We start from the raw sequence: 21,536 nt of genomic DNA on the forward strand, positions 1-21,536 counted from the left end.
GCCAGACACGTGCATGAGCACTGATTGCCATATGCCCTGGATGCCTTCGATGCCATTCCTTTTCATCTGGCTCTGGGGATGTCCCTGAAATGTTCTTTCCTCTTCACAGTTGGCTTTTGTTTTTTCATTCTTTGCTGGGAGAGAGCTCGGGTGTCCTACTCCTTCCCACGGGAGTGGCTTGGGGGCAGTGGTCTGTCGTCACTGTCCGTAGTGGAGGCACAGCTAGGCCCCAGAACCCCAGGGTTGGGGCCCCTGTGACAATGTGCTGTTGTAGGGGATGGTCTGAGATATAGGGTGACCGATGGCAGCCTGCATCCCGAGTCCCAAATAGACAACCCCAAAGGAGACGAGACTTGCCTGCATGTTCTACTTTTTTTTTTCCTGGCCTTTTAGCTTCACTGTGCTTTTAAATTCTTTATTGATTTGGATTTGTCTAAAAACCTGTGGACAATGCCCTGTGTTTGTTCCATTGGTTTTCTATCACCGTCATTAATTTTCAATTTAAGGGCACATGATGGAAGTTGCTGCATATGTTGAGTGCTTTTATAAAATTGCTTCCATTTTAATGAAGATTCTGAGCCCCTAGGTGTGCCTGCAGTAGAGTGATGACCTCTTTTTTTATTCCAGCACATTGTCAACTCAAAGCACTTACTGATTTTGTGGAGCAGCGTGTCCTCTCCCGTGTCATCAGCTGCCTCCTTATGCAATACCACAGTGCGCCATCTAAAATCCCATATGGCTTTAGAGGGGTTGCCTGGAGAGACCGTTAGCTGTTTGGACTGAAGTCTTAATGATATGTTGATGGTGATCCGGATCATGTGTCATTTTTTTCAATACCAGATGGTTTCTGATGCTACAGATCAGAGCGAATGTCCGAAGTTTAATTCATTAGTAAAAGTATGTCTTTCGATGGGATAAGCCCAACTGAAAGGATGTGTGGACTAAGGAATGTGTACCGCCTTGTGGTCTGGACTTTCAGATTCCAGTGATAAGAAAAAAGGTCGTATTGCTTCTAGGCACTGGGGCCCCCAGGAGTGAGAAGCACCACCCCTCAAGAGAGAGACCACCTCAGCTGAAGGGTGACACATCTGTCATGTGGCCGTGTCTGTATTTCTCATCTGAGTCACAGGAGAGCAGTTTATTTAAACAGGTGTAAGCAGCACGCACCAGGTGAGATGTGGTCCTAAGTTTCGGTCCCAGGTAGCCCCCAGCAACAATTTTGAAGGAGCTGAATCTGCGGTGTAATAAAAGTGGAAGGGGCCCCCCTCCCCACGAGCAGCTCAATCTCTTTGCAAGTCAGAACTGCGTTTCTCTGTGCTGGGAAGGAAGGAACTATGGGTCAGGAGCCACTCACTGGACCACAACCAAGGCCGTTTTTCAAGCCACATCTCAGGAGCTGTGCTGAGACAAGAGGAGTCTAGAAGCTTCTTCTCGTGATGGGCTCAAACATATGTGAGTGCCCAGGTTCACACGTAACTGGGGTTGGGGGGACACAAGTAGGCTTCTGCTGAGAGTCTACCTATTGGTCAAGAACTTCAGTGCTAGGCAAACCCAGTTAAATTTGGGGCTCTGTCACCACCGCCTCTTACTGTTTATACTCTCACTGCCTCAACTTCTTCATCCTTGAATTAAAAAAATAGGAATCCTACAACCTGGAGTTAAGTAAGAGAGAATTTTGTCGAGTGACTGGCACGGAGTCCAGATGTAGGCAGTTCTCATAGATGCGAGCTACTTAGGCAAAGCTGCCTGGATGAAGAGCAGTACCTGGATACATACCTGGATACATACAAGGTCCTGATGAACCCCAATTATATGTGTTCTTCTGAGGTAGCTATTAAGACAACTACTGCTTAGGAAATCTGGTTAAAATATTTCATTTTTCAGTCTTTTACTTATCACTAGTGAGTCAAAGCCACAGTTTGAACCCATTTCCTGTTTACTCTGAAATAACAGAGGCTCTGGATCCCAAATCCCAAGTTCATCCTTAACTAGCTCTGTAGTCTTGGGCTCAGAAATGGCAACAACCATGGTGTTCCTACTTAAGGACTGTGGGGATCTGAGGAGCCATTGCACTTAAAGAGATCTGCCCAGCACCAGGCACTTAAATATTTATCCCTGAAGCCACTGAGAGCCCAGGCAGCAAGCAGTCACTTAATCCTGTAAGAAGGTGGACCCATACCCACTACGGCCATGAAGACGGATCCCACCTCCACTCCAACTCTAGCCTCGAACCTCGTATGAAAAGAATTGGGGCACAGATTTAATCATTCCTCACCGATCTTCCCCAGGGAAAAGCATAGCGGACATCTGCAAACTGCTTCGTGTTTTATAGATTTCAAAGCGCAGGACCATATGCATCATCTCATCTGAGCTTTATGGTTTATCCCCATTTCGTAGAAGAGGAAACTGAGGCTGCCAGAGGCCAACCGCACAGCTGCTCAGTGACAAAGCTGAGACTTGAGTTGGGCTCTGCTCAACTCTCAGCCAGGCCCCTTTCCCTCACAGCTGGGAAGAGAGGCAAGGATGCTGACTTTCAGTTCTCAATTCCAGACGCCCAGACTCTCAGCAAAGCTGAAAAACACTAGCAATCGGATCGTAATTAAGTCCCCACCACAAAACAAAATAAGAGTCAATGGCTTAGTTGTAAAAGAGTTTCAAATATGTCCCCATCCAACCTTCACGGCCATGAACTTCATGAGAAGTTCCTGCAATTATGTGATGGCGGCGTCTCACATAGAGCCGTCCTCAGAAATGCACGGCGTAGTGAAGCAAGCTATTATCAGCTGCCATCCCCAGCCTGCATTCCAGGTAAGGGGATGTCAAATGCTTTCTGCTGTCCTCACAGACGATTCTAAAACCTACGGTGAGCAGGTAAACTTCATTCCTTTTCAACAATAGTTCAGCCACGAATGAGCTCTCAACCACTTCAATTTTAAGCGGAGCGGTGGGAGGAGAAGGAACAGAAATCCTCTATAATTAAAGGCCGGTTCATCAACACTTTCATACATACGGATTAGCCGTTTAAAGTGAGGTTAAAAAGCAGCCTTGTGAATAGATTTTTAATGTCAAGACTCTCATAAAAACTCCATATGCTCCACCAGCAAGTGCCCTTCACTCATTACTGGTGTCCTTTCTTCCCTTCTGTCAACCCCTCGGGTCACCAGCCTAAAGAAGGCAAATACCACTAATTCTCCCCGAATGTCCCCCAAATTAGAATAAAAACAAAATGGTGATGAAGTATGGCTGTGGCAGCGGCTGTGGACACCACTGGGGCAGACTCCTCAGCGTCCCGTGGTGGAGGCTTAAGGCTCCTTCAGCACATTCTCCTATTTCTCTGAGTTTCCCAAGGTAAAGCTGGAGAGGTACCTTCGGCTCCATTCTGACCCTCATTCCCTGCATTCAGCTGACAACTCTGACGATTCCACCTGTCGATTAGATTTTAGGTCCAACCTTTCATTCCCACTGCCACAGGTTCAAGCCCTCACTTCCACCTGCCTGAGCTTCCTGACTCCTCTGCTGTCTTACCTTCTCTTCTTGACTGTAATTCGATCGATCTGTAATATCTAATTCTGCCAGAATAATCTTTCTTCCCCATTCTTCCTAGAATCACTCATTCTCCCTAGAAATCTCCCAATTCTATCAGAACAATCTTTCTAAAACACATATCAGGGGGCGCGTGGGTGGCTCAGTCGTTAAGCGTCTGCCTTCGGCTCAGGTCATGATCCCAGGGTCCTGGGATCAAGCTCCACATCGGGCTCCCTGCTTGGCAGGAAGCCTGCTTCTCCCTCTCCAACTCTCTCTGCTTGTGTTCCCCCTCTCTCTGTGTCTCTCTCTGTCAAATAAATAAATAATATCTTTAAAAAAATAAATAAAACACAGATCAGTTCCCATACGGTGCAAAATGTCCCCAAGTCTTCATTTTGCAAACTCAGCATCTAGAGTCTCCCCAGTGTGCCCCAGTGAGCATTTCAGCCTTACCACTCATTACAGCACCCAGGGCAACTTATTCTGCAGCCAACTGCATCTACTGTTCTCTGACCTCCCTTCTCCTCCCCCTCTCACCCTCACCCAGGACTTTTGTTCCATAGTGTCCTTCCCCCGTGTATAAATCCACAATATTTCCCTGCCCAACTCGTTGGAAATTCTGACTGGACTGTTGTTAATACAAAACTTCAATTGATTAAACTTTCAATATTTTGAGCATTTCAATCAGTTAAGTCCAGTCAATGCTCTCCAACTAAAGGCTACCAGGGATACACCTAGAGTTGAACAAGTCGGGTTTATCACACACTGCAGCAAGGGAGAACACACATCATGGGAACCAGGAGGTGTCTCTGTAAAAGGGGGTTAGATGCTACTTACAGGACTTGAACTCCAGCTGGATGATCTGGGGAGGATTCACTCTAGAGTGGGGGGTCAGAAAGCAGGAGCAGCTCTATGCTTGAGTATCCCAATAAATCTTATCTATAGCAAGGGCAAGCTAGCTCAAGGTCAAAGCTGTAACTGGTAAAGAAGCAGCTGGCCCTCAATTTATTTGTGAGGGAAGAGGAAGTGTGGTATTGTGTTGGTTGCATGGTGACCTTGGTTTTGTCTGTACTTAGAATTATGAAATGGTCTTGTTTGTCTCACTATCATGGCCTAGGAGTGATCATGTTTGGTGTCAGTTTCTGTGGGATTGTTTATGTCCCCGTGTCCAATAGGAGACACAATGGCCCAGCTGTGAGCACCAGGCCAGCTCCTAACACCTCCAAGGCCTACCTATAATTGTCCAACAAGCCCCCATATATCAGTGTTCTTACTGTCATCATGATGTCAATGTAGAGACTTAAATTTTTTTCTTAGGTAAGTACAGATTACAAAGACTTACTACAGCTGTTAGCTAGGTAGACAAGACTCTATTTGGGATCCCCATGGTGAGGAGAGATATCATATTTTGCAATATAAAAAAATAAAGGCATGGTAATAGAGTTGGGATGTGGGAAAAGACAATATATTGTATACAATCTATAATTCTTAGGGATACTGCATTATGTAGATCAAGAACCCCTTAGAGCTTGTTAAACATAAGAATTGTCTCCATCTTAGTGAACCTAGTAAAGAAAGTTTTCTGGTTCATAAAAGATGAAAGCTGTCCACTGTACATATCCAAGAATCTAAATGCAATTAAGCATTCACTAGCAAGCTAAATGTCTTCATATCTTGTAGGTGTACTTTTTTCTTTATGGCTGTTGAATTGCTACTGAAATCCAAAGCAGTAAGTTTTATCTTAGATTGTGTTTCCAGAAGACATTATCAGAGTGCTGATATTGCCAAGTCTGAGTTTAAAGAAAGCAATGACAGCTACCTTTCCGGCCTCAGAGACCAGAGGTGCAGCCCGCACGTAGGGCATATATAAAAAGTATCTGAAATTCCTATAGCTTCCTTTAAAAAGGTGTTCTTCGGAAAAAGTCTAAACTTTCTTTCTTTTATAGCCTGGATGATCTAAATGAGTTACAGACCCTCTGGTGGAGAAGAATCAGCAGAGACACATGATTGGCAAGGCAACTTGCCCCAGGTCTCATTGGTGACAACCAATGAGCATCTAAGGTTATTCACAAAGACAAAAACTGATATTTGTATAGCCACGTAAAAATCCTCTGATGCCTTATATTTTAAATCCTTTAAATAGTAACTTAAGGCACATTCTATAATGGTGTGGTTAATTCAACTCAACAAACAAGGTCAGAGTAATGATTCAATTGTGTTAGGCACAGGCCAAGACCAGTGAACTCAGGCAAACCATCTCCAACCAGGGATTCCTTCCAGTATTGGTCATCACCCAAATGGCACCTGCAGATGCTACTGTTGTACTGAGAGCGCATGAAACACCATGGCTTCCACCTGTAAGCATGCCCCCTCCACCCCCAGCAAGTTCCTCGCATCTTGGCACTCCACCCTCCAATGCTTACAAGGTCCAAATTCTCACTTTCTCTGGTCTTGGGGAGATTTCAATTTGCCTTTTTTTTTTTTTTGGAGTATTTGTGGCCTATCACTTAACATTGTCACTGAAAGATAGTATTTCAGTGATTACTCAGTGCTGACATTTTATTATTTAATATTAAAATCCCATCAGAAACCCCTAGCCTGATAAGCTAAAAATGAGGTTTGAAAATAAAGCACCTGGCAAATCTGATTTGCAGTCATCCAAATGGCATTTTGTCAGATGGGAACTAATTTATCAACCTGACATGATTTCAATCTGCTGTCATTTTATGAAATGGGATTGGTTTGCTCTCTGTAAAGATGATCGGGCTTGGCGCTCTTCAGCTAGACACCCAATTTCACCTATTCTTGTGAGATTCTTCTATTATGCAAACTAGTGGTAAAGCAATTACATGCTCCAAAAGATTAAGACTAAAAATTTCATATTCAGAGAATTGTCATTTTCACCTCTTAAAATGTAAATTCTTTCCAGATGTTAAGATACCTTTTTTATTTCACACAATGTCACCTAATGATCTGAGAAAGCAACCCCTCTGAAAGCAATTTGATCTCCCAAATTCAATGAGAGAACTCTGACAGAACTCCAGGGCTCTGTCCGGGGGAGAGACCACCTAATAAATGTGTGTGTAGATTATGTCCTAGTCAAGGAAGGAAGGAAGGAGAAAGAAAAAGAAAGAAAGAAAAGAAAGAAAGAAAGAAAGAAAGAAAGAAAGAAAGAAAGAAAGAAAGAAAGAAAGAAAGAAAGAAAGAAAAAGAAAGAAAGAAAGAAAGAAAGAAAGAAAGAAAGAAAGAAAGAAAGAAAAGAAAGAAAGAAAAAAAGAAAGAGAGAAAAGAAAGAAGGAGAGAAAGAAAAGAAAGAGAAAGAAAGAAAGAGAGAGAGAAAGAAAAAGAAAGAAAGAAAGAAAAGAAAGAGAAAGAGAAAGAGAGAGAGAAAGAAAGAGAAAGAAAGAAAGAAAAGAAAGAAAAAAGAAAGAAAGAAAAGAAAGAAAGAGAAAGAAAGAGAGAAAGAAAAGAAAGAAAGAAAGAAAGAGAAAGAAAAAGAAAGAAAAAGAGAGAAAGAAGAAAGAAAGAAAGAAAGAAAGAAAGAAAGAAAGAAAGAAAGAAAGAAAGAAAGAAAGAAAGAAAGAAAAGAGATGCTGGAATGTCCGTGGATGGAAAGAAAGGGCAATAGCTCTTACTACTCCATGCCTGGAAACGTGCCACATGCCACATTTAACGTCTCACACACAGCAGACCACGGTCAGCAACTTGTCCCAGTCTAGGCTGTGACACCAACTACTGCTGAATTGACAAGCATCTAAGATGTTCTTCATAAAAATATAAAAACTGAGGTCCAGAGAAGTCCTGTAAGTTTCCTGTGGTGATAGTCAACGGGATGGGATCTCACAGGTTGGTTCTCACCTCCCAGTGTGCAAAGAGAAAGAGTAGGAGACAGGTGGGCCTTCACTGATGGAAGCAGCTCTCTCAGGGGTCTTGTATCGAAGCAGGGAGGAAGTTCCTGACAGGACCATTTTGCCTCCGATGGCTGCCGGGGGGCTGGGGACGATGCCATGCGTACCACCGGCATCTGCCACGCAGAGCGCTGGGAGCCGCGCACTCATGAGTCATGACGTGAGTGAGACTGTGTTCTCCCCAGCACCACTGCAGCTTCGTTTGCAGACACCGTGGTCTTCGTGCTCCACATTCCCAACAGGCAAGGGTAGCGCCCTGCGCTGCCTCGGCCTCTGCACACCCAGCTCCACGGCACCCACACTGCCCCACGCATGGTGGAAAATTGGGCTTCCGGGGGAGGGGGAGCCAGTCCCATTTGCACCGTGGGTCTGACAGGAGAGGATGGGGGTAAGCACAGGAAAGTCTCTCATGGCAGACGGAGAGGTGGAGAAACTTCTTCACCTCAAGGTTTAATGGGAAACCCAAAAATGTTACTGTGAGCGTTAATTTCATGTGCTAACTTGGCTAAGCCACAGCACCCAAGGATGTTGTCAAATGCTAGTCTAGATGTTGCTGTGAAGGTATTTTTTAGATGAGATTCATTTTTAAAGCAGTAGGCTTTGAGCAAAGTGATTACCCTCCAAAATGTGGGTGGGCCTCATCCAATCAGTTGAAGGCCTAACAGCAAAGAGTGAGGTTCCACAAGAAGGAATTCAGGCTCAAAACTGTAACAAGGAAACCCTGCCTGAGTTTCCAGCCTGCCATCTTGCACTATAAATTGAGAACTTGCCAATTCTCACAATTACATGAGCCAATTCCTTAAAATCAATCTCTTTCAATATTTCTCTCTCTCTCTTTCTCTCTTCATATATATATATATATATATTTTAGATTTTATTTATTTATTTAAGAGAGAGTGAGAGCATGGGCAGGGGGAGGGGCAGAAGGAGAGGGACAAGCAGACTCTGTGCTGACCACAAAGCCTGACATGGGGCTCAATCTCATGACCCTGAGATCATGACCTGAGCTGAAATCAAGACTCAGATGCTTAATTGACTGAGCCACCCAGAATTAAGAGTCTCCATGAAAAGGTTTTCAACACCCCTCAATGCTTAGCTGGATTTCCTACTAATAGGAAGGAGGATTGAATTATGAGTATGAGACGTGCCCCTTGAAAGTTCTAGGACCACGGCACTGGGTTGGCACCTGCATTCAGCCCCCTTCTGGGTGTATGGCTGCAGGCACATGACTAAAGCAAGTATGACACAATCCCTAAATGTGTCTCGGCAATATTTAGCTTGCAGGAAGGGCACTGTAAGGACCAGAGATGTGGAGCACCCAGCTCAAAACCTAGAAAGATTCGTGCTCGCTAAATGGTGGTTTGGGGTTATTATGGTTACACAAAGGTTACTAATAAAATACACTTCCTCCTACCCCGAATGGGGAGAAAGACAATTAATATAATGTTTTAAAGACCAGGCAAGTGATCTCGAGGGTGACTGCTGGAATTCAGAGGGAGGAAAGTGTGTTGGGCCCAGGTGAAGTCTGCAGGTGAAACGGGGTGACAGGGGAGCAGGCATCCAGGTGGAAGGCACTGCACGAGCAGACCCGGGACTCCAGCAAAACCAGGGAACTGGCCTCCATGCGGACGGGTCAGGCACACGTGTGAGGAATCGCACTTCAACGCATTCTGAAGGGCTAGCTCGTGCAAGGAGGAAGAGACAGAGGCAGAAGAGAAGCGACCAGAAAGAGTCACCCGTGTGTGTTCTTTTCAGGACCACACAGGTAGGTTGCACTGGCACAAATTTTGACTAGAAATCACTGTGACTTCTGAGTCTCAAAATTTACACAATAAAAAAATCAGTACGACGCAGAAGACCTTTGGGAAATAAATGATGGAACTTCTGAACATTTGCGGAGGGCGTCACGGGTCCGATAACACATACAATGCACAGAGTAAGAATTTTAATAGATGAGAAAATTCTAAATGGATTGCATCTTGCTTTTTATGCCCATTAAAAAAGAAAAACATACTCCATTAACCTAAGAACATGGTATTAAAAGAAATATAATCCAGTAAAAGCTGGGGAATGACCTCTAGTAAATCGTTAAAAAATAATTAAGCTGTTTGGAGATTAAGCCTGTTTTTAATTTTCTTATTTTGCTTACTTGTATTTTTCTTATTTTGTCATAATGACTGTGACCTGCTCACGGAGAGGGGAAAGGGTGTTTTTAAAACTCTGCCAAGAGTAAGAATAAAGAGAAAGGGTGTCATGAATGAGTGGGGTGCACGCCTATGGACAAGTGAACACATTTGGGGAGCCAACATCTGCCCAGATGCAAAACAAAAGGTCAAAGTCTGAGACTGGAGAGAGCAAGGACTTGTGTCCCATGACGGTACCAACCTGGGTCACAGAGGCATTTATAGCTGGTGCCCACACTGTGGCAGGTGCCATGCGCGCAGGGGCTGAGCGCGCAGAAGTCCACGAGCTGGGCGCACGCTGGCCCCGTGAAGCCCGAGCTGCAGCTGCAGCTGAAATGCATGCCGTCCGCGTGGCAGGTGCCGTTGTTCTGGCATGGGGACGAGGCACAGGGGTCCACCTTTTCCTCGCAGGCAGCGCCGAAGTATCCTGCCAGAAACCACAGACAGGGACGGGTAAGAAATAAATTAAACCATGTTCACACATCATAGCTAATAAACTTGGTCCATGGGGCATTTGGGTGGCTCAGTCGGTTAAGCGTCTGCCTTCAGCTCAGGTCATGATCTCAGGGTCCTGGGATCGAGCCTGGCATGGGGCTTTCCATTCAGCAGGAAGTCTGCTTCTCACTCTCCCTCTGTGCTCTCCCTCTGTCTCTTAAATAAATAAAATCTTTAAAAATAAATAAATAAACTGGGTCCGTTCTTAAATGTTCCTCACTGTGAAGTGATTAACTCATTTAACAGTTTCCAGATACAGACAACCCAATGATAGAGGGAAGGCAGGTCTTCTTAGCTTTGGGAACCGGTTAAAGTATTAAGCCCTGGTCTTCCAATTTGTTGAAATGTAAGATATATGACCACTTAGATGTACAGACATACAGGGACATGAATATATTTATAGGTGTACATGTGCATATGTATGTGTGTGCATACAGTCTAGAAAGATGCCAAAAATAAATTAATGGTGATTATGTTCAGGAAGGGAGGGTTGGGGTCAGTGGAGGGCTTTGTCCTCTTATTTTATACATATTGCTGGAGGAAAGGCATTCCTTACCTTTGCTTCAAAAAAGATATAATCTTGAATTTAAAAAATAAACCCATATAAAATAGTAAACAATGAAAAGATCTCCCACCCAAATCCCTTATACCTCATTCTTCTCTCTAGAAGAGCCACTGTTAGCGTTTCTTAAATATATACTTTTTAAGTTGGTTACTGTAATGGATAAACAAACTATGGTGTGTCTATATAATGGAGTACTACCCATCAATAAAAGGGATCTAAGTTCTCACTCATGCTACATTGTGGATGCACCCAAAAAAAATTACGCTACTGAAAGAAAGCAGTTAAAAAACAACACATATTGTGATTCTACTTATAAGAAATGTCCAGAGAAAGCAAATCTATAGATATAGAAAATAGATTGGTGCTTGCCTGGGGCTGGGTAGGAAGAGGGGACTGACCTTGAATGGCCATGAGCAGTCTTTGGGGTCGATGTAAATGGTCTAATATTCCATTGTGGTGATACATTTACAAAAAGCACTGAGTTATGTACCTAAAATGAATGAGATTTATATCTAAATTGTACCTCTTACTGAGGTACAATTTTAAAAAATATTAAATGTGCTAACTGTGTAGATGATATTTATTTTGTTTTCTGTATATGTGTTTCAGTATTTCTCAATTTTAAAATGTGTACATACATATATGTGGGTCTGTAGGCTTGTGTATCCATGTGGGGATTTCAAATGCTTTAGTAAAACCTATTCTTTTCACAGTATAAAAGCAGCTTGAAAATGAAATGAAGATGGTTCAAATTTTAGAAACAAAGTTAAATAATTTTACTAATAGTTTTTATTCCAATGTTCTCTTCAACTTTTCTTGTCTACATGTTTTTTAAAGATTTTATTTATTTATTTGAGAGAGAAAAAGCATGGTGGGGGGAGAGGGGGAAGCAGACTCCTCACTGAGCAAGGAACCTGATGCAGGACGCGATCCCAGGACCCCAGGATCATGACCTGAGCCGAAGGCAGACACTCAACTGACTAAGCCACCCAGGCGCCCCTTCTTGTCTACATTTAAGTTTGTATTTACCCATCTTCACACAGAACTCCTGACAATATTGGCAATTTCTGTTGTTACTGTTAAGGACACAGTGAATATATAAAACAAACAAAAATAGCTCCCAGACTTAATTGTCTGAAGCATCCCTCATAAATTGGCGTAATCAACTTGGTAGTTTTCCATCCAGAAATAGAAAACCTTTTCAAAATCCAATTCTATTCAACATTTTATAAAGTTCCCGGTAGTTTTTAAATTTTAGAAATCATACTAAAAATGTCCCACATCAGTTTTAACAACACTTGAATTCTCCAAAGAGTCCCTTCACGGCCTGGAAAGGAATATAATTCCATCTTTCATGAGATGTGTTCCATTTTACTCTGACTGAAAAGGAGACACTTAAATACTTATTACCATGGGACAAACAGCGACCAAGGCAAGCCCCGACCGCTCTAATCTGCTGCCTCATCCAGAAAAGAGCTGAAATTATTTTCTTCATAAAGCCGTTGTGGGTTCTAAAAAGATACATAGCAAAATTCCTGAAAGAGCTCCTGATCCAATGCTGAATAAATGAATTAAATTAGAATGGTAAGAGTAACAAAAATAGTGGACATCCCCTGGGGGCTGGTGTGCACCAGATGGTTCTAAGCCTTTCCATGCATTATTTCTCCAAACCCCACTGTAACTGTATGATAAAAGAACCCTTAGGAGCTCTACTTAATAGATGACACAGAAACATACATAAAGTAGCCTGCTGAAGTCTATGTAGCTAGTAGATGGCAGAGCAGGGATACTAAGCCCAATCTCTTGCTACTCTGCAATACAGCACAGAAGTCAGTGATGGGCCAGTTAAGGTGTTAAGATGTATAAACATAATCGGGACTCATGTTTCTATCCTGTTTGTATCTGAATGGAAAAAGAAGTTGAAGACTCATCCATCAAGTCAAAATTTAAAGAAATACAAATTTTAGAAAGGCAATCACTCTAGATTCATGTTGGTAGACTCCATTACAAATATTCACATAATCCACATAGCATATTCCAAGTAAGAGAGAAAGATGAATAAATATGCAAGGAGATGTGAAGGGGAGAGCCCATATTTCAATAAGGTCAAGGGGAGGGTGGAAAGTGAACATAAATGAGGCCCCTGGTCAGAGGCCAGATCATGATCAGCCTTGCAAGCCTCCATAAGGAGTCTGCCTTTTATTCTGAAGCCCCTGGACATCATCTATTCCTGTTTTTTGTTTTGTTTTGTTTTGTTTTGTTTTTGATATCCCTAATTGTAAGCAGTGTGGAGAGTGAATTAATGGCTATCAAGACTGGAAGCAGGAAAGCAGGTGTTTACTAGCGTAATTGGGGTGAGAGGTTAGGAGGAACAATTTGTAGCATTAGGGATGAAGAATGTGAGACAGACAGTAAATGATTGCACAAGCAACACTGTCAGTTCAGGGACCCATTAGATGGTGGAAGAATGAAAGAGAGGGGAGAGCCTACGGACACAAGGTAACAGGAGCCTTAAACTCCAGTACCAGAAAGAGTCAGGCAGGCAGCGCTGACAACAGAAGTGGGCCAGTGGTAAGACAGCAGGGAGTGGTAGGGACTGCGCCGGACTGGAGAATGCATGCCCCCAGAATGCATTCCAAAGGGGGTGGCTGCCGCCCACCTGCAGCCCACTGCTGCCATTTGGAAGGTGGTTCCCCTTGCCAAATCTTCTGAATTGTCAAGAAATATCTGAAATCTGGGTTCTTGTTTGAACCCCTCCTAGTTTAAAATGTTGATAAGTCACTTCTCTGGTAACTAAAACACATCTGTGGGCACTGTGTATGTGCCTTCTCTGTGTGACTTAATGTGAACCAGGGGCTTTGGAGCCAAAGTGGGAGTTACTGACCACGAGTAACCACGAGACCTTAAGTAAGTCCTTAATCATCTTGACCTTATGTCTCTGCGTTCATGGAATGGGCATGATGATGCCGACAGCACGTGCTTTTGCGAAGCTTAAATGAAAAACTCTGGAAAACATTTGGCACAGTGACTGGCAAATAACAAGCATTCAGTAAGAAACAGCTATAATTGTGCTTTTCCAGACTAGGGTACAATGTGGATGGTGTTACCAACAATGATCAACAGACAAGGAGATTCCCAGTGCAGAATGATGAGCTCAGCTTTGCACATGTTGACTTGAGGTACTTTTGTGGTCGTTTAGGAGTCAGTTAACTATGCAGATCTGTGCTCAGGAAAGAGATATGAAGGAGAGGACATGGGCTGGGGGTCAGACACATATGGATGAGAATCAAATTCATAGGTGTGGATGCTAATACTTGAGGCAAGTGTCTGGAAGACAGTCCTCACTAGAACCTGGCCATGCTCATCCCCCGATCTCAGATTTCTCAGCCTCCATTCCTGTGAGAAATCAATGTCTGTTGTTTAAGCCAACCATCTATGGCATTCTGTCATGGAAGCTCAAGCTAAGACACAACTGCTGTGACCAGCAAATTCTCTATTTCCATTACCCAAGCAATTGTTATCCTCTTATTAATGGGACATCCTCTGTAAATGACTCATACCTTCCATAGCCACCTCTTAAATGACCTTCCAGAGAGAGGAAGGGACAAAGTTTTATAACACAAAGAAGGCCAGGCCAGAAAACCAAAGTTTGGATCTTCTTGCTAGCTGTGTGACCTTGGGCAAAGTACTTAATCATTTTGTGCTTTAATTTCCTTGCATATAAAATGAGGGTGACCCCTGCCCTGTCGGATGACACAAGATGGCAGGTGGTGCTCAGTACATGTTGGAAGCTCCTTCCTTTAAGCAGTGGTTCTGGGGAAATTCCAGGTTGCCTTTACACCCAGAGTTTGTGGTTAGGGCAACAGGAGAGAGGTGGGCCTGTCAGCCAATCTCTGAAACGTCATCAAATTTCACATGTTCATGAATCCTTGGGGATGGAGTCCTGAGAGATATCTAAGGGGGAGTGTTTTGGAATCAGGTGGTGCTCACACACTGTTCTCTAAACACCTGCACAGTTATTGGGCAATCCAGCGAGGCTGACAAATGGAGGTGGGGTCCCAGAGCAAGCAGTGGTGGGAAGAGGTGACAGGCAGGGGTGTCTCTGGCAGTGTTTCCGCACAGGCTCAAAAGGACAAGCTACTGAAACAGTATCTGTTAATGGCAAACACTTGTCCATACCAGGCACCGTTCCAAGTGGTCTGGCTATATTAACTCATTTAACCCTAGTCTCAGTTCTATGAGTTAGTACTATTATTTCCTTTTCAGATGGGTAAACAGAGGCACAGAAACATCAACTAACTTGCCCAAGGTTACACAGCTAGAAAATGGCAAGGATGGGTTCAAACGCAGGCAGTCTGACTCCCATATCCAAGCTTCTAATAGTACTTCCTGTCGTTAACACTTGATGCCTGGGGTGTAGCAGAAGGGCCAAGAATGTGAAAACAGGTAATCCAGGATATGCCAGAGCTCTGTCACTTGCTGGCTATGTGTTGCAGAAAGGGCGCGTCCTCTCTGGTATCTGTCTCCTCTGCTTTCACCACAGGAGAACATCTGGTCACCTAGCTGCAGAGTAATGGCTACATTTGCCAGTCTCCTCTGTGGCCCAATGTAAATGACAAAATTCTGGGTAATGGGATATAAATGGAAATCTCTTGAGGTTGCTCCTGAGAAATTTCCTTAAAAAAGAGTTAGCACGCACCTTTTGCCCTGTTTTATCTTATCCCTTCATTCACTCTACCGTCTGGACCATAGAGATCATGGCTGAGTTTTTTTTTCCCCCGATTTGGTAGAAAATAACCCATAGACAATAGTGCTCAGTGAACCGTAGGAAGGACAAATGCAAAGAAAACAAACAAGTACCTCATAGTCAAAATACTGAACACCAAAAACTAGAAAAAAATATTAAAAGTATCCAGAAGAAAAAGACAAAATACATACATTGAACAACGAAAAGAATTACAGATGACTTTTCATTAGGATCTATGGAGGCAAAAGACAATAAAATTACCTCTTTAAGGTACTAAAAGAATAAACCTATCTCCAAGAATTCTATTTCCAGGGAAAATCACTTTAAATAATGAGGCTAAATTAAGACATTTTCTAACAAAGAACAGCTAAGAGAATTTGTTGCCAACATATCTACCTTACTACAAAAACATTAAAGAGTGTTATTTTTTTTTTTAAAGATTTTATTTATTTATCTGAGAGAGAGAATGAGAGACAGAGAGCATGAGAGGGAGGAGGGTCAGAGGGAGAAGCAGACTCCCTGCCGAGCAGAGAGCCTGATGCAGGACTCAATCCCGAGACTCCAGGATCATGACCTGAGCCGAAGGCAGTCGCTTAACCAACTGAGCCACCCAGGCGCCCTAAAGAGTGTTATTAAAACAGAATGTAAATGATAATATAGTTGGAAACTCAAGTTTATAGGAGGATATGAAGAACACTGAAAATGGTACATTTGGAGATAAGTTATTTTTTTCTTTTTTTTATTTAAAAACAACTAGCTATTTAAATATTTTATTTATTTATTCATTTATTTATTGAGAGAGAGTGCAAAGGTGAGTGGGGGGGAGGGACAGAGGGAGAGTGAGAGAGAATCGAAAGCAGACTCCCCGCTGAGCGCGGAGCCTGATGCAGGGCTCAATCTCACAACCCTGAGATCATGGCCAAGCCGAAATCAAGAGCCAGATGCCCAACTAACTGAGCCACTCAGGTGCTCCTTAACTGGCTATCTTTAGCAAAATTAACAACACTGAATTATAATGTTATAACATACTTAGAAAGTACATGACAACAATAGAACAAAGAATGAGGGGGGTAGTTGATAGAATTATACTATCATTCGATACTGTAATGCCCAGAGCAACCACTAAATAAAAACAAAAAATTAAGAACTGAAACAATAGCAGAAAACAAAGATATCCTTAAAAAGCCAACTGAAGAGAAAAAATTTTTCTAAATATTCAATTTTCCCAAAAGAAGGAAGGAAAGGAAGAATAAAACAAAGAACATAGGAGATGTACAGAAAACAGCATCCAGTCCTATCCATAATTACATTGAAAGTAAATACTAACAATGCAGAGACTGTAAGACTGAACGAAAAAAGCAGGCTGAATTACATGTTCTCTCAGAGAAACCCATTTTAAATAAAAAGACATAAATATTGATGTGAAAAGATGGGAAAAAGTACATTACGGGAAAAAAAGTTTAAGAAACCTAGTGTGGCAATATTATATCAGAAAAGGTGGATTTTAAGACCACGAGTATTATCAGAGGTAAGGAGGGCCATTTAACATGAAAAAGTGGGCAATCTATCAAGAAGATATAACAACCCTAAATGTGCAGACACCTAATAAAAGAACTTCAAAATATATGAAAAAAAACTGCCAGAGGGAAAAATGGACCCCATCAGAGAAGGACCTCTTTCTTATTAGGAATAAGAAAGAATAAATTGACAGAATAAATTGACAGAACGAGCTCATGTCTACAATATTTCAAAACACTATTGAACCATCTTGACCTAATTAATACTAATATAAAACTATACCCAAAGACTCAGAACACAAATTCTATACACATGCACATGAAACAAGTTAGTCATTTCGATAGATGTGAGAAAATTGTTTGACAAAAATCAATATCCACTTATTATTTTTGAAAGTGGGGCGGGGGGACTATCAGCAAACTAAAACAGAGGCCATTTCCTCCATCAGACAGGGCATAAACAAAAAACTTGCAGGTAACTTCACATTTAATGGTGAAATAATGGATAGTCTCCTCTACGAGAATAAACCAAAGGAAATGATATTTTTTTTGTACAAAATTGACAAGGTGACTCTCTAGTTTATATCGACATACAAGGAACCTAGAAAACCCAAAACAACATTGAAAAAAGAAAAAAAAGACAAATTTGGAAGACTTACCCTAGCTGACTTTTTTTTTTTGAGAGAGAGAGCGCACGCGTGCTCGCAAGCATGCATGAGTGGTGGGGAGAGGCAGAGGGTGAAGGGGGAGGGGCAGAGGGGCAGAAGGAGAAGGGGGAGCAGACTCCCTGCTGAGCACGGAGCCCCAGCGGGGCTGGATCTCAGGACCCTAGGATCATGACCTGAGCTGAAGGCAGACACTTAACCTACTGAGCCACCCAAGCACCCCTATGTTAGCTGACTTCTAAACTTGGGATAAACCTACAGTTATTTGGGGTGTCTATTGTTTGCAACTAAACCAAATTCTGATTGATAAACCATGCCAGTGCAATCAAATAACTAGCTCTTCTTTGATGTCTTAGCTTCCTCATTTGTTAAAAATAGAGATGATAAGACAGCTGTATAAATCAAATAGTTATACTAATAGAGGAAAAAGAAGAGGAATCGGTGTTAACAGTAATAGCAAATACTGAGTTCTTATTATACACCAGACGCTACATTAAGGAATTGGCATCTATTGCTTTGATTTATCACAACCACTGGCTCAGTTAGAGTCTACTATTATCCACTTTTACAAAAGAAGGCTTAGAGATTATATATCAGAGAACTAGTCCAGGGACATCAGTTGGTAAGTGAGAAAAGCAAGAGTCAAAATGAGGTCTGTGTGACTCCACATCTGTGTTCTTAAGCCCCATGCTAGGCTGCCTCCCATAAGAGAGTTTGTCTTAAAGCACTTGAAAAGCTGAAGGTGCCATGCAAGCAAAAGAAATTACAGCCAGATTAAACCCATCAGTATCCTAACTTCTTTAATTTAAGATAGCTTTAGAACAAGGAGATCCCTTAGCAGTTATAAATTTTGAACTCTGTGCATTTGAAATGCCCTGGGCCTCGCTGGTTCTCAGTATTTCCAGTATCACATGGAAGGTATTTTAAAAATACGATCATGAAACTTGAGTTCTAAGGAATAAACATATCACATGTACTAACAACTCCTTATAAAACCAGAAGTCATCTTTAAAATAAGCCAAATATCAGATTTGGAGCCAAGATGCCAACCAATGCAGGCCTGGCCTCCCCATCTGCTGATCAAGGCCAGATGTTGGCTAGTTTGTGGCTCTTGCCATAATACATGTTACACGGGTGTGAATGTATAAGTTCTTGAAATTCTGACCCAAAGCTGGCTTGTAAACATGATACTGATCACAGAAAGCTTGAATGTTACCTGAATGGAGTGTCAAAAACTAAAGTGTAGCCCAGGGAAGAAACAATGTTTATTCAATTTCTAGATCTATAAATGAGTAGATATAAGTGATCCCCCAAACAGAAGTCATGCTATAGGAGTCTGATTTCTCTGTGTAAAAACATAGAAGTCTGTGACTCAAAGCTAAGGCAAAGTTTACTCCCAAGTGCACTTCTGTGTGAATCTACACAGTGCAGTGCAGTTCTGTGAGTGCTGGGAGAAAGGTATCTTACACGACAAGGTAGGAAAGGCCTTGGGGTCATCTGTAGCTGAGACTCAGCCAGCACAGATTTCATCTTTCCAAGAAACGTGTTTCCAAGAAACATTCTAAAAATGAACCAAGATTTTCATTGTCCTGTTTTCTCCTCTGCGTCTCCCTCCCCCTCTCCCCGCTTTCTCTCAACATACATTACGTACAAAGAATTTCAAACTCCACATTCAATCCTAGGAACCTCTAGGCTTTTTCCTGTTCCTCCATCACGTTATAACTCTAAAAGCAATTATTTTAGATAGCCTTTGGTAAAGTTTCGCTTTCTATTAACGTAACTCTTTCAGACCTTTGACAAGTCAATCTATCAGTAATGATCACTTAAGGTAAATGTTCTGGAAAATTCCTCTTGCAGAATATGCAAGCCAAATTAGTTATGGTGGCCAAGGCAAGAGGACTGGAAAACAAAATTTAACATTCTTGGATTTAACGGATACATTCAGACTCCAAAACATGGAGAACAAACAGAATGCTGCTTTGTGGAATATTGTACTGTAATTAATAAAAATAACAATAATAATAGCATTTCTGAACTGACTAAAAGATTAACAGATTAACTACACTGGAGAAATAAATATGTGATCCCAACTGGAACCTAATGAGCAAATATATTTGGGTTTACAGTCCTACTTGAAGGGCAGAAAATTAAAAAATTATTTAATAATGTTAATCAAAAGGTACAGAGAGAATGATGAAGATAGGGATGTTTCTTGTTTGCAATGGTCTCTTCCAAGTCATACAAACTTCCTATGATAGACATTAGAAAATGCTGGAAAGAAAACACAATAGCCCCAGAGAAAAACTCAAACACGTAGAAACAATGCCAGCAGTCAAGACACTTAAAACAACTCACTGCAACAAGGGGAAAATTTAGAGAAGGATGAAAGATTAAAGGATTAAAATGGAAAGTACACAAGACAAAACTATGCAAGAAATCTAAGGAAAGAGGGGCTAATGCAAAACTATAATTTAGCTAGTTGACCATTGCTTCAAATTCCGTATTTGAGCCAATATTTACATGACTCTGCCTGCTGAGCATTTGTTACATAAATAAAGAAGTCAACACCCTTGAGATAGACACATTGTGGAAATCAGACCTTTGAAACCAAAAGAAAACATTCCTGGATCATTTTAAGTTGCAAGACCATGAAGTCACTCTACCGAGAAAGCTATGGAGGCGTGAGCAGTCTCTGCAGTCTTAGCAAGAGGGAGACGGAATCCAGTGTTACTTAAAATCTTAACCCGTCATTTCACTGGCTTGGCCAATGGTTCACAGACCTGATTGCTTCCTCTCCCCTAAGCCCACGTCTGACAAATCCATGGATATTAATAGACTCTCTCTTCGAAATACTTCCTGACCATAAAAACACTGTGTGATCTCTGCTGCCACCACTCCAGTCAAAGCCCCAACTATTTCTCTCCTTGTCTTTACAACAGTTTCCTCTGATGAGATTCCCAATTCTGTTTTACCCCTACAACCAATTTTCCAAACCGTAATAAGAATATTTTCTTTAAATGTGAATATTAGCATTGCTTCCCATTGCTCTTAGAATAAAATGTGGGCTTCCCATCCATGGGCAACAAGCCCTGCGCACTGTGACAGGATGACATTGACTCAATGACCCCTCTTTTTCTGGGAGGTGGCCCCACCGGCTTCCCTTCAGTTCCCAGAAATGACAAGCTGTTCCCCACTTGGACCCTTTCCACATACCATTTCCACTGCCTGGAAGTTGCGGCTCCTACCTGCTTACACTTGATGTTTTAGTTCCTGGCTTTTATTTTTTTTTAAGATTTTATTTATTTGAGAGAGAGAGCATGGGGGCGGGGCAGAGGGAGAAGGACAGAGAATCTCAAGCAGACTCCACACTGAGTGCAGAGCCCAACGCAGGGCTCGATCCCAGGACCCTGGAATCATGACCTGAGTCAAAGTCAGATGCTTAACCAACCGAGCCACCCAGGCGCCCAAGTTCCCGGCTTTAATGTTCAACAGGCAGGACTTCCCTGATCACCCCATTCCGGGTACATATCCCTTTCTTATTCTGTATCACAGTACCCAGTTCACTATCTTCATGGCACTCTCCTGAATTTGTAACGACACGGTTGTGTTGGTTTACTTGTCTGTCATCTCTCTCCCACCCCCAACAAGACCATATACTTTCTAGAGGAAGAGTCAAGTTGGTTCCTCAGGCTTGAGCCTCAGCACCCAGCCTAGAGGCCACTCAGCAAAAACTTATGAGGAGATGAGTGACGGAGGACATATTCTAACAGATTTGCTACACGAGTCTAACAGATTTGTTACAAGGCAACATGAAAAGGATAAATGTTAGTCATTAGCTGTTTTGATTACAGATACATAAGAGAGTAATCACTGAATCAAGATGAAGGCATGAGGGGTGCCTGGGTGGCTCAGTCAGTTAAGCCTCCGACCC

The 21,536-nt window shown here is 42.3% G+C and overlaps 1 protein-coding gene across 1 annotated transcript in view; it reads right to left on the reverse strand.

The window, feature by feature from the left end:
* The window catches only part of DNER (delta/notch like EGF repeat containing), a 299,636-nt gene that overhangs the window by 53,957 nt on the left and 224,143 nt on the right, over window positions 1-21,536 (reverse strand). Inside the window, exon 8 of the mRNA XM_064587206.1 lies at window positions 9,819-10,043. Within this exon, the coding sequence (XP_064443276.1) occupies window positions 9,819-10,043 (225 nt within the window). The remainder of the gene's footprint in view (window positions 1-9,818; window positions 10,044-21,536) is intronic.

The sequence above is a fragment of the Mirounga angustirostris genome, unplaced genomic scaffold (assembly GCF_029215605.1).
Source record: "Mirounga angustirostris isolate CCGP_5_RB_7025 unplaced genomic scaffold, mMirAng1.0.hap1 SCAF_3, whole genome shotgun sequence".
Lineage (NCBI taxonomy): Eukaryota > Metazoa > Chordata > Mammalia > Carnivora > Phocidae > Mirounga > Mirounga angustirostris.